The 13,614-nt window shown below is 38.8% G+C and overlaps 2 protein-coding genes across 2 annotated transcripts; one reads left to right on the forward strand and one right to left on the reverse strand.

The window, feature by feature from the left end:
• The first annotated feature begins 2,294 nt into the window (after positions 1-2,294).
• Positions 2,295-7,026, forward strand: LOC137708270 (ATPase 9, plasma membrane-type-like). Its single transcript, XM_068447311.1, has 14 exons — positions 2,295-2,490; positions 3,054-3,173; positions 3,247-3,345; positions 3,426-3,563; positions 3,642-3,956; positions 4,060-4,386; positions 4,534-4,653; positions 4,773-5,000; positions 5,094-5,403; positions 5,496-6,010; positions 6,099-6,272; positions 6,376-6,558; positions 6,643-6,821; positions 6,930-7,026. Exons 1-14 carry the CDS (start codon positions 2,434-2,436, stop codon positions 7,024-7,026), a joined length of 2,862 nt encoding a protein of 953 aa, XP_068303412.1. The 5' UTR covers positions 2,295-2,433.
• A 726-nt stretch (positions 7,027-7,752) lies between these two features.
• LOC137749187 (ribonuclease 3-like protein 1) lies at positions 7,753-9,569 on the reverse strand. The gene is made up of 4 exons (XM_068489304.1): positions 9,363-9,569; positions 9,044-9,273; positions 8,400-8,514; positions 7,753-8,167 (listed from the first exon to the last, which is right to left on the reverse strand). Coding segments are annotated over exons 1-4 (507 nt in total). The 5' UTR covers positions 9,365-9,569; the 3' UTR covers positions 7,753-8,007.
• Between the last annotated feature and the right edge of the window lie 4,045 nt (positions 9,570-13,614).

Raw genomic sequence — 13,614 nt, forward strand, 5'->3', positions numbered from 1 at the left:
TCTTGCCCATTGACCCGTCCCCCCAAACTCTTGCCCATTGACCCGTGTCCCCCCCCCCCCCACTACCCCACAGACTCGGATTTCGTCGCAAATTAGACCAGTTCCCAGTCCGAGTTCAGGTCGACGCCATCGTTTTGGGCGTCCAGGTGCATATCGAGGGTGGCAGAGTGAGGGAGGCTGAGTAGTCGAGGAAGATGATGTCGTGGAACGGCGTCATTACGATCTCCAGATCGAGGGTGGCTGAGTAGTAGAGTAATATTGGGTTCTTCGTTTTGAGGTTTTCGAATTGCAGCAACAATTGCTGCAATGGGAAGGTGGGTTTTGTTCCTCTGGGGTTTGGGTCTTCTGGGATGCAGAGAAGAGAGAGAGGCGAGAAAGGGGCGAGAGAGAGAGGGTGGTGGAGGACAGGTGGGAAAGGGTCATGGGTTGCAAAGAAGAGAGAGATGCGAGAAAGAGGGAGAGAGAGAGGAAAGAGTGAGAAAGATTTTATATATATATATATATATATTTTTTAATTTTTGAATGTTTAATTATTAAAAATATTTTTTATTATTTTTTAATCCAATTGGATTAGTGAGTAGGACACGTGTCGAGCCACGTCAGCATTTAATAAAGAAATTAACAGAAAAACTGACAGAGGTTTGACATTGGCACAAATTCGTAAGATGAGATATGATATTGTCAATTTTAAAAGATGAGATATGAAAGTGTCGTGACACCAATAGTTAAGGTAGTTTTTTATACTTTACCCTAAAAAGTAATATGGGCTATGTATTGTTTATTTAAAATAAATTGAAGGCTTAAACTCTACATTCCTTTGTGAATCATCTTATCATGTCAAAACCACACATTTGTAACCGTTCTAAAAAGTGAAGTTTGACCAGCAAAAAACCTGTACTTCCGAATCTTTCAAAAGAGGGAGATTTAACAAAACATTCCTGATATTGTTCACTTTTAACGAAAAATACATTTCTCTGGTACTATTCACTATACCTTTAAAAACGGTTTTTCATTAAAAAGGAATTTTTTTTAGACTTTTCGTTAGTTTTTCTTTCAAAAGATAAAAGACCACTTAAAACAACTCTAAAAATTGTTCATCCATATTGTAACAATCCTTAATTGGTACCTCCAAACACAACTCGAGAAAGCAGTTTATACATTCATCAACTTCAAGGGACTTATAACCACATTTTACACGAATTAGGAGTCTTTAATGGTTGACTTAAGAAAATATTAGAGGGTAATGCTTTGCAAACTAAAAGATATGGAAGTTGGTAATTGAATTATTATTTAAACATTGATTAACGTGGTTATTTCTTATTAGTGACACATCATTTAGTTTGCAAAATTTATTCTACAAATTTTGTCTCTCTAATATTATCCAAACACTAAATTGCAGTAATCGTCTCGTCATTGCCCATTTAGTCACATTTTGTTCTTGTAGTTTCGTTGTGGTAGCGGTAGCGTCATCGATCTTTTCTTGACCCTTTCCATTGAGATAAAATTTGTTTCAAATTGTGTTCTTAATTAGATGAGAAGACGTGCACAAAAATGAAAGAAAACGTTAATTTAGTTGTTGAATTAAACTAAAATCTAGGTAAACTAAAATCTAGGTAAACTACGACAACTATTAGTACAATTTGGCCTAAGAAAATTACCAGTTTATCTCCTTCTAACAAAGCCGCGTAATTAGATAACAAAAATTCTACATTTACTACATTTGTATCACCCATTTAAATAGAGAAGAGACCTATATATGTTGGTGAACCTACCTCTACCAAAGAGATGATACAAATATAATAAAAAAAATGTTATGAATGTAACATTACTCTTAGAAAATTATTAGGCAATTCAAGTGGTGTCGTGTAACGCTGGAACTAGATAAGAGAAAAAAGAAAGAAGGAAGGGATTAGTTATGACGTAAATCATATGATAATAATCTATAAAACTGCCACTGAGTGCGAAGACGTAGAAGGCGATTGGGCCATGCAGTTAAGACAATAATGAAGAAGCGCAGTAAGCGTAAGGAAGCTGGTTGTAAGTTTTAACTGGCCTTTTGACCGGGGCTAAACTCTAGAAACAAGGCCGAAACTCCCGCTTCTTCATCCAATTTTTCATTTTCCATAAAAACCTATGCCCTTTTCCATTATAAAAAGAAACTACCAGTCCTAGTCCTCTACAAAGACGATTATTCCTCCATCAGAGACATCAACCTAGTGTGTGAATGTACCCCATATTGATTGAGGACTTGGCCCACTGAGATAAAAGAAACTGGGTTCTAACTTGCTGGGCATTGAGAGTTTGTAAAAGTGCCAACCCTAGAGACGGATATATAAATATATGTGTGTGTGTTTGTTTTCTGTATGAGTGGATGAGTGTCTAGACCACCTTTGTTCTGGGTTTGGTTTTTGTTGAAATAAAACAAAAGAGAAAATGGCGGCAGCCAAAGGCATTAGCTTGGAGGAAATCAAGAAGGAAAATGTCGACCTGGTAAGTTTTTCTTGATCGTGTTTTTGCGGTACATTTTGTACGTGTTCATGTTGTCACCATGCAGATTCTGATTCTTTACTTATATAGCAACACTTTAATTTGGGTTTTTTTTTCTCTCTATCGTTTTCTTAGTTTCGATCTTTGTTTTTTGTTTTCAGATTTAATCCTAAATGTTTGTCTTAATCCATTCTATGTCATTTCTCAGAATTCATTTTGCGTGAAGGGATAATTTAGTTGATAAATTGAGACAGCTCTTAGGTTCAAATCTATTATTTTTTTTTTTAATGCATGCATGCATGAGTGCAAGTTTTTATTTGCACCTTGGGTTTCATGGCAGATCCAGTTGATGAATCGTTGGATGATTGTTTTTTGTAATCCTGGAATAATAACTATAAATATTGAGGATTAAAATTCTATTCTGATGAGGTGTTTTTGGCGTAATATCCCTCGGACTTTGTTTGATGGCTGAGAAAATTTTGAAAATTGAAGAGAAGACGACTATGTCAAGTAATTGAGTTGTTAAGGAATATCAGTCATTAACTTTGCCTTCCTTTGCATTGCAGGAGCGCATTCCAATTCAGGAAGTGTTCGAACAACTGAATTGCACAAAAGAGGGCTTGTCAAGCGAAGAAGGACAGAAAAGGATTCAGATCTTCGGGCCAAACAAGCTCGAAGAAAAGAAGGTAATTCTCGAGTATATTTCTGTCCCTAATATTGGTTTTCAAAGGAAAAATCTTGTGATATATCTTTTAACAGGAAAACAAGGTGCTCAAGTTCTTGGGTTTTATGTGGAATCCCCTATCATGGGTGATGGAGGCTGCTGCAATCATGGCCATTGCCTTGGCAAATGGAGGGGTAACATTTCTCTCTCTCTCTCTCTCTCTCTCTCTCTCTCTCTCTCTCTCATATTCTCATGATTTTAATGAACAATGCAGGGGAGACCACCGGACTGGCAGGACTTTGTGGGAATTACTGCTCTCTTGATCATCAACTCCACCATAAGCTTTATCGAAGAAAACAATGCAGGAAATGCTGCAGCGGCATTGATGGCGGGTCTTGCACCGAAAACAAAGGTGAACATTAGTAATGGTTACATCAAATTTATAAAAACAATGAAAATGGGATATTTATATATGCTTGTTCGATTGTAGGTTCTGAGAGATGGAAAATGGAACGAGCTAGAGGCTGAAATCTTGGTACCAGGAGATGTGGTCAGTATTAAGTTGGGAGATATCGTCCCAGCAGATGCTCGTCTCTTGGACGGAGATCCTCTAAAGATCGATCAGGCTGCCCTCACTGGTGAATCTCTGCCCGTGACAAGGTACCCTGGTGACGAAGTTTTCTCTGGCTCCACCGTCAAGCAAGGTGAGATTGAGGCAGTTGTAATTGCCACCGGTGTTCATACCTTCTTTGGGAAGGCTGCTCACCTTGTTGACAGCACCAACCAAGTAGGCCACTTCCAAAAGGTACTAGACATCTGTCCGAAGCTGCAAGTATTAATACGAGCAGTTAGTACTTTTCAGTATTTTTCCATGTTTCGTTTCCTGATATATACTGCGCATTGATCAGGTTTTGACTGCCATTGGAAACTTCTGCATATGCTCCATTGGCGTGGGAATTGTTATTGAGGTAATAGTCATGTATCCAATTCAGCACCGGGCATACAGAGATGGGATTGACAATCTCCTGGTGCTTCTCATTGGAGGCATTCCAATTGCTATGCCAACGGTGTTGTCAGTTACCATGGCAATTGGTTCCCACCGCCTTTCGACCCAAGGTGCCATCACCAAGAGAATGACAGCCATTGAGGAGATGGCCGGAATGGATGTCCTCTGCAGTGATAAGACTGGGACACTTACTCTCAACAAGCTTACAGTTGACAAGACCATGGTTGAGGTGAGTATGACCGTTCAATTGATTTACTATTCATGAAATTTGTTTTATGATGCAAAGAAAAGAGAATAAGAGGAAAAAAAAATCAAGAACCTAGAACATGATTTCATTGCTTAACGAATAATTAATGAAATTTGTTTTGATTTTCAGGTGTTTGTAAAGGATGTGGACAAGGACGGTCTAATTCTGCTCGGAGCCAGGGCATCCAGGGTTGAGAATCAGGATGCTATTGACACGTGCATCGTTGGAATGCTGGGAGACCCCAAGGAGGTGTGTCCCAATCAAATTTCTTTATGTACTTGCATTTGGAGCATAACTATTTCTCCGGGTTTTGACAGCGAACAATTAATTTGACCGTCTTAATGTACCGACTACTGTTTGTGTTGCAGGCCAGGCAAGGAATAACCGAAGTCCATTTCTTGCCCTTTAATCCAGTGGAAAAGCGTACCGCCATAACATACATCGACCCTGAAGGAAATTGGCATCGGGTTAGCAAAGGTGCACCGGAGCAGATCATTGAGCTTTGCAACCTAAAGGGTGATGTTGAGAAGAAAGCACATGCTATCATTGGCAAGTTTGCAGATCGCGGCCTTCGCTCCCTTGCTGTTGCTAGACAGGTGAGTTTTAGGCCTTATTCCTAATAATTATAATTTGATGATGATGCTTTCGTATAACTGAAGTTGATGTCTTCATAAATCGTTTTTATTTAGACCGTGCCGGAAAAAAACAAAGAGAGTGCTGGAACACCATGGGAGTTTGTGGGTCTCTTGCCTCTCTTTGATCCTCCAAGGCATGACAGTGCAGAGACCATTCGCCGAGCCCTTAATCTCGGTGTCAATGTCAAGATGATCACTGGTGATCAGCTTGCCATTGGCAAGGAGACTGGCCGCAGACTTGGAATGGGCACCAACATGTATCCTTCTTCTTCCCTCCTTGGTGACACCAAGGACGAGTCGATTGCTGGCCTCCCTATTGATGAGCTTATTGAAAAGGCTGATGGCTTTGCCGGTGTCTTCCCAGGTAACTGAACTAAATCCTTCATGCAAGTAAGTTAAAGTTCTGAAAATTCCAGGGTTTTGTAAAGTAGAACTAAGTAATGAGGTACCATGCAGAACATAAGTACGAAATTGTCAAGAGGCTGCAAGACAAGAAGCATATTTGTGGGATGACTGGAGATGGTGTGAATGATGCCCCAGCTCTAAAGAGGGCAGACATAGGAATTGCAGTGGATGATGCAACTGATGCAGCTCGCAGCGCATCAGACATTGTCCTGACAGAGCCAGGGTTGTCTGTGATCATCAGTGCTGTGTTGACGAGCAGAGCCATCTTCCAGAGAATGAAGAATTACACAATCTACGCTGTTTCCATAACAATCCGTGTCGTGCTAGGTTTTCTGCTCCTTGCTCTCATCTGGAAGTTTGATTTCTCTCCTTTCATGGTTTTGGTTATCGCCATACTCAACGATGGAACAATCATGACTATTTCCAAGGATAGGGTGAAGCCATCTCCTCTTCCAGACTCATGGAAGCTAAAGGAGATCTTCGCGACCGGGGTAGTCCTGGGCACCTACATGGCTGTCATGACTGTTGTTTTCTTCTGGGCTGCTCATGGCTCTGACTTTTTCACAGTAAGAAAAATTCCTAAAATCCAACTAAATCAAAAGCTTTTTGTGGATCAATCTTATTGCAAATATACTTACATTAAAAAATTTGCAGGAACGATTTGGGGTAAGATCGATCAGGGGAAATTTTCCTGAGCTTACAGGAGCTATCTACCTTCAAGTGAGTATTATTAGTCAGGCACTCATCTTTGTTACTCGATCCCGAAGCTGGTCTTACGTTGAACGCCCCGGTTTACTTCTCTTGGGAGCCTTTTTCATAGCACAGCTGGTAAGTTTTAAGACAAGTTTGCGGTTGAGCATCATATCTAAGATTTTTCGTATTTCAAGAACAACAAACCACTAATTTCCTCTTGCTGTTATATTTCATCAAGATTGCTACCATCATTGCTGTTTATGCAAACTGGGGCTTTGCAAGAATCCGTGGCATTGGATGGGGATGGGCAGGGGTTATCTGGCTCTACAGCATTGTCACTTACATACCTTTGGACATTCTTAAGTTCATCATTCGATACATATTGAGCGGCAAGGCCTGGGATAATGTACTTGAGAATAAGGTATGTTTGATCAAATCCGATGCTTAAAACAGTATGTTTTCATCCTCGTATCCTAAATGTTTGATTCTTCATATTGGTATCCAGACTGCTTTCACAACTAAGAAGGATTACGGAAAGGGAGACAGGGAGGCCCAATGGGCTACCGCTCAACGAACCCTCCACGGTCTGCAGCCTCCCGAGACAGCTGAGCTCTTCCATGACAAGAACTACAGAGAGTTGTCTGAAATCGCCGAACAGGCCAAGAAGCGAGCTGAAGTTGCTAGGTAATTATACAACTGGAAGTTGGAATTGCCCCTCTTTTTGTAACACTAACCGGAACATGTCAATGGATCCTATGCTCCTAACCATTCTTGTGGTTGTTTGGTTTCCAGGTTGAGGGAGCTTAACACACTCAAGGGGCACGTCGAGTCGGTGGTGAAGCTCAAAGGACTGGACATTGACACCATTCAACAGCACTACACCGTTTGAGTGAGTGGCAAGAATTTTTGGGCAAAGCGAGTCTTGAGAGGGCAGAAGACAACTAGCGCATTGATAGGACAATTTAGTGTTCATCCTTGAAAAACCAGCAGAAAAACAAGAAAAAAAATGTTGTTTGTCATTTGACTTTGTAGGAGGATGAAGGGGTTGGGAATAATCCGAGGGAGTTGTCTCAGACAACCTAAGGTTGGAATAAATTATATCAGGAGGTTGAACCTTGTATTCTCTATGGATTAAATAATTCGTTCATTTCAATGATAATTCGCTATTTTTCGCTTCTACCATTTCAATTTCAACTTCTATATTTGTACTCAGAATACAAGTAGAGAATTATAGCAACTCGAGGTCTCGAGCCCCTTTGAGCACCGCTCGAACCACTCTCAAGGACAAAAGCTTGTGCCCCCCTTGAGTGGTTAAAATTCTAAAGGTCGAAAAACAGAGCTAGAATTCTTTAGCATGTTTTGAATTTGGCTACGATTGAGTCTCGCAGCCAAATCGCTTCCCTCTAGGTTTCTGCTAAAGTACTCTAACTGAGCTTCTAGTTGTAGAAACATCTTTCTTCAAGTTGCATTAAACACAACTCCGAATCTTCAAGAAAACTTACATACGCATAACTATTTTACACGGTCTTATGAAATGTGTGTAAATAATTCATGTGTGCAGGTCATTGATGTTGTAGGAGTATTGTGGGGGCAAATGATAGATGGGGAAAACGAGACTTTGAAATGCTATAATTTCAGGTTTATGAAAACATGAAAATTCCTTTGATCAATCAGTTCTACAAGATCTGAACTAGTTCAATAGCAAGTTATTCTAAGACTACGACATCTCTGTGGTTAACTGGACCATTACCGAAAGCTAGTCTGCTACATGTGAATCCGTTGTCTCTAAAGTCTAAACTGTGTGCCAAGGGAAGAAGCCAAGAATAAAAACCTGTATCTGACCTAAACTGATGTTCCACAATCATTAATTTCACCGACCCTTCGAGTGATAACCAACGTTCTTCAAGTACCATAACGCTCCTTCAGCTGCATGCTCTGCTGCTGCCTTCTTTTTTGAATGTGGAGAGCTAAAGCATTCCAAAAGGGTTTTTGATTCGTCGTCCATCTCAACAATAACCTTGAAGGTGAACCTGTTTAGAACAATGGATCAGTTAAACACCTTATACCCCTCTTGGATAACGCAAGTAAAACTGCATTGTGGATGATCAGTGAAGATTGCAACGGGCCATTGTATAAAAGAAGTAAGAAAACTAGGAGTAAGATATTACATCGACTTATAGAATGTGGAATGTAGAACCCGTTTAGAAAACATTTCTTGACGAGGCAACTATGACTTGGGTTTGTAGAATGTGGTCAACTTACATTCTCATGTGGACAGGTCCTTCCTCTTTCCAGCACTCGAACGTAGGGTTCTTCCATTTTCTTGCAACGCATATCTGGAACAACTGGGATTTTGCTGATAGCTTCTTACCAGTGCCTACGAAATTGATTAATTGGAGTAAGTCTAAAGATTTCATTAATAACAACTGATTCTGCTGATATTCTTCTGGAAAGCAAATTTGAGCAGCACAAAAGTTTGACCATTGGAATACAATTACACCTTACTAGAAACAAAATTGGATTTCTCTATACAATTTAAACCTGTAATTCATAGAAGCAGCAATGTCGATGGATGCTCGTTGTCGAATAAAGAGAGTGCATTTGCTAACTATAAAGTGATTACATAATTTAGTTTCAAAGCTTTTGGATAAGTTACTTTTTATCTCTTGTTAAACAAAAGGTTATGTTAAAGATGCAGAAAATTGAGTTCCAAAGTTACTGCAACTCTGCTAAAGCAGTAAGCCGCTTTTGCAACAAATTTAGTCTAATTTCCACGGAACTTTAAAATCCCTCATCCAAACGCACTACAAATCTTTTTATTAGAAGAAAAATGCAGGGAAATCCTGCAATAAATATCAAATAAAACAGAGAGCAATGGATTTTTTAAACATTGGAAATATTTGTACCTTCATTTGTTGGATCACTGGCCCCAATCTCTCCGGTAGAGGAAACTTCACTGCGTTCTTGTGTAGAACCAAAAGAAATATTTTTACCCTTCAAATTCTCATCATGTGATTGAGAAGTGTTGCTAGGATCTGATTTCTTAGCCGTCCCGCCATCTTCAACTCCTCCAAAGGAGCTTGCACTTGCACCTTTGAGTACAGTCATGGCACTGGCTTTTTCTCGATACCTGGACCTGAGAACCAACAAATTAACGAAAACCCACTAATTAGAAAGAATATATAAAATATGTGAAAAGTGGGTTTTTGGGATTAGAGGGTTTACATGGGAGATAAAATGATGAGGAATTTTTCTGGGTTTTCACCAAATTCTTCAACCAGGTGGGAGATAAGAACATTCTTAACAGAAGACAGTTTCTTTTATATATTTGATTCTTTGGGAACCCATGTGTAAGAAATTAACTGGATCTTCCCTTCAAAGAGCTATCAATAAAATTTGAGAGATAAACATCGGCGTGAATAAGTAAAAAATGCGTAAAAGTTAATTTTTTAAATTTTTTGGAACAGCGCAACGGACCATACATTGGAACTAGACAAGAATTATGAGTAAAATGAAAGAATTATGAGTAAAATGAAATCTTAAATTTATATCTCTTCTATTGGAGTAGAACTCCCATCTACATCTTTCAAAAATGTAAAATGGGATGTAAAATGATTTTTGCATCTCTCCATTACCGAAAAAGTAATAGAGATGCTCTAATCACATCTAGATGAACAAAAAAGTAAACTCACTCATGGTATGAAAAGTACACTTACTCATAGGGATGGCAACATGGCACTGCGAGGTAGGGCATGTCGTCTCCATCTCCCACCTCCATTAGTCATTTTTTGACCCATAACCATTTTTAAAAGGGGAATTCTCCATCCCACTTCTTCCGCAAAAGGTACCTCCAAATCCACACCCACGAACCCGCCTATCATAATATTCATCATTCTATGTCTAAAAACTTATTGAACAAAAAAGAAAATATGAAAAAAATTGCAAGCCCAATATATAGAACTCAAAATCATAATGTTCACCGGAAAAAGCAAAACATAAGCAAAAACTTAAAAAAAAGCCTGAGTAAGATTGATCTAAGATCAGGATATCATCAGTTAAATATTTGTACTGAGGATGTTCCGAAGACTGCATTTAGAACACGATATGGTCATTATGAATATCTTATCATGCTTTTCGATTTGACAAATGCCCCTGTAGTTTTCATGGATCTAATGAATAGGGTTTCGAAACTTATTTAGATAGATTTGTGATAGTCTTGTTCATGGCAAAATGTGGATCTGGCCCTTCACACAACTCCCCAAGGGTGGATGGCACTTTGTGTCTGTATGTTTGGCAATCGAGCTCTTGCTACTCGGTGTGCTGCAAGAAGAGTACAAAGTTAGCTTTGAAATGTGCCCCTGTAGGGCCAAAGTGCTTAAGCGTGCCACTGCTATCTCAGTATAGCAGATGTAGAATAGGTGTGTTTTAAGTTGATTACTTGAGCCACAAGTTACTCAAACTTCTTGTTATCAAAAGATTGTTACAAACGGGTTAAGTCTACATTAAGTTCTTTTTTTTGCCTTGTAAATAAGGACTTTTTAGTTCATGATCTTGTATGTTTGAATGTAGGGAGTCCAGATCCCTTTAAGTCATTTGTCTGATTCCAAGTTGCTCTTAATGAAAACAAATCTATTAAGTTAAAAGATCCAGATGCAAATGGGACTTTTAAAATAGAGAACAAGTGACAATGTCTTGAATACATGCTGAAGAGTGCATTAAGTAATAGATCTATTAATTTAGAGGATAAACAAAGAGACTCGGGCAAGATTTCACTTTGTCTAGCAAGGTTAAACCTCTTGTAGCTACTTCTCTTTGAGTTTACAGGGGTTGTATGCTAAAGAATGATGGATGGTAAACGGGTTTACACGAGGGAATCGATACTACAACTCTAAAAGAGGTAGCAAAGCTTTTACACTAGACGAAAGATAGCTTTTCTAAGGACACTATTGCTAAAAGGACTGAATATGGGTTGATTTCAGCTTTTCTGGATGCAAATCTGGCTTGATAGCAGAGTTTGTATGTTTGTTTGTTTGATTAGTTAACTGTCCTTGTCTCAGATACTTGCCTCCTCTTTTATAGGCAATTTGGCCTGATTGCCTTTAGCTCTCTGATTGCCTTTAGCTCTACTCTTGCCCCAAAACTCTTAAAGGGTAGTGAGTCATCAGCTTTTTACATGTAGTGCCACTAGAAAGTGTTTTTTGGCTGATAGTAGGTTGGTCTTCATCACTTGTCACTTCAGTTATAGACACGTAGCTCATGTCTTGGCTGAAAAGGCTTCAATTTGCTTTAGATTTCGTGACTGGACTTCGGGCAAGTCTTCATTTAATTTGGCATCTTTGGGCCTTCCTTCATTCAAGCCCAATATTCAAATATTAACCCAAACAAGTCTTTATTGAGGACATACTAGTGTACTTTAAAAATGAATAGAAGCATGTTCGACAGAGACTTGTGCTAGAAAAGGCTAAGAAGAATGAGACTCTATGCTAAGTTCCGTAAATGCCAGTTCTGGCTGGATGACATTGGTTTTTTAGGTTATACATTTTGGCTGAAGGAATCTTTGTCGACCCGCAGAAGGTTTCTTCAATTGTTAACTGGGAACAACCCAATAATGTAACTGAAGCTAGAAGTTTCTTGGGATTGGCTGAATATTATCAAAGATTTGTAAGAGATTTTTGTTCTATTGTTGCCTCTACTTACTAAGTTGACCCGAAAGAAAGTAAGAATGATGAGTGTAAGTATAATTTTCAAGAACTGAAGTATTGTCTTACTCATGCTTTAGTATTCGCTCTTCCAGATGAAAGCGAGGAACTTGAAATGTAATGGATGCTTCACACCAAGGTTTGGGTAGTGTTCTTATGTAGCATGGCTAGTCAATAACGTGTTGTTTCTCAACAGTTGAAACATCATGACCAGAACTATCATACCTATGACTTGGAGTTGACTGCAATAGTATTTGCGTTTACGTTATAAAGACATTAATTTTATGTTGAAATTTGTCATATTTTCATAGACCATAAGAGTTTGAAGTATCTATTTGATTAAAAGGATCTTAATTTAAGGCAACAAAATGGATGGAGTTAATTAGCGATTGTAATTGTACAATCATTTACCATCCTGGTCGTGCTAACGTGGTGGTTGATGCACTTAGTTGAAAATCCTATGGTCAACCTTCTTCTTTTATGGAAGTCTATAATTCTAATCTTGTGGAACTCACGAAGACGGGAGTTCAGCTTGAAATAGAGAATGGTGCAGCTTTATTGGCTCATTTCGAAGTTCAACTTGTGCTCGTTGATCGCATTTGTTCGGCTCAAGGAAATGATCAGCTATGTTTGAGATTAATTGAAACAGTGACTAATGGGACATGACATGATCTTAGGGTCAGAATAGATGATACACTAGTCTCCGGGAATGGACTTTTTCCCCTAAGATGAAGAATTGAAGAAAGAAATCTTAGATGAAGCTCACATTTCAGTGTATGATATGCATCCTAGTTCTACCAAGATATATCACACTATTAAGCCTTTCTACTACTGGTGGGGTATGAAAAAGAATCTTGCTGAGTATGTGAGAAAATACTTAGTTTATCAGCAAGTGAAAGTTGAGAGAAAGAAGCCTTCGAGATTGTCTCAATCCCTTCCATTCTTGCATGGAAGTGGGAGGAGATTACAATGGATTTTTAGTATAAACCCCCTAAAACAATAGATAGTCATGAAGGCACATGGGTCGCTGTTGAACATCTCACGAAGTGAGCACATTTTCCTACTGTTCATGACATATATTCTATTGCTGGATTGGCTAAACTCTTTGTCGACCAAATTGTTCGTTTGTATGGAGTGCCTATGACAATTATTTCTGTTTGGGATGCCCGATTTACATCCACGTTTTGGAAAACTTTTCAACAAGCCATGGGTACAAATTTATTATACAACACTCATTTTCATCCTTGGACTAATAGACAATTCGAGAGAACTATTTAAACATTAAAGGATATGTTAAGGGCTACTATGATGCATATTAATGATAGTTGGGATTGTCATCTACCTTTGATGGAATTTGCCTATAACAACAGTTTCTATACTAGTTTTGGTATGTCACCATTAGAGGCATTGTATGGTAAAGCTTGTAGAACTCTATTTTGTTGGAATGAAGTTGGAGAACGGGCTACTTTGGGTCTGGAAGTAGTGGATGATGCCACTAAAAAGATGGAAGTGACTAGGATAAATCTAAAGGTAGCTCAAGATAGACACAAAAATTATTGCGAATGGTCATGCAAGAAACAGAGAATAAAATGTTAGGGATTGTGTATTCCCGAAATGATCACCCTAGAAAAGAGTGATGAGGTTTGAGAAGTGAGGAAAACATAGTCCTTGATACATCAGTCCTTATTACATCACTAAAAGAGTTGGAAATTGCCCATATCATTCGGAATTGCCCCCAGAGTTATGACGTGTGCATAATGTGTTTCATGTAACGATGT

Source organism: Pyrus communis, chromosome 11, assembly GCF_963583255.1.
Source record: "Pyrus communis chromosome 11, drPyrComm1.1, whole genome shotgun sequence".
Taxonomy (NCBI): domain Eukaryota; kingdom Viridiplantae; phylum Streptophyta; class Magnoliopsida; order Rosales; family Rosaceae; genus Pyrus; species Pyrus communis.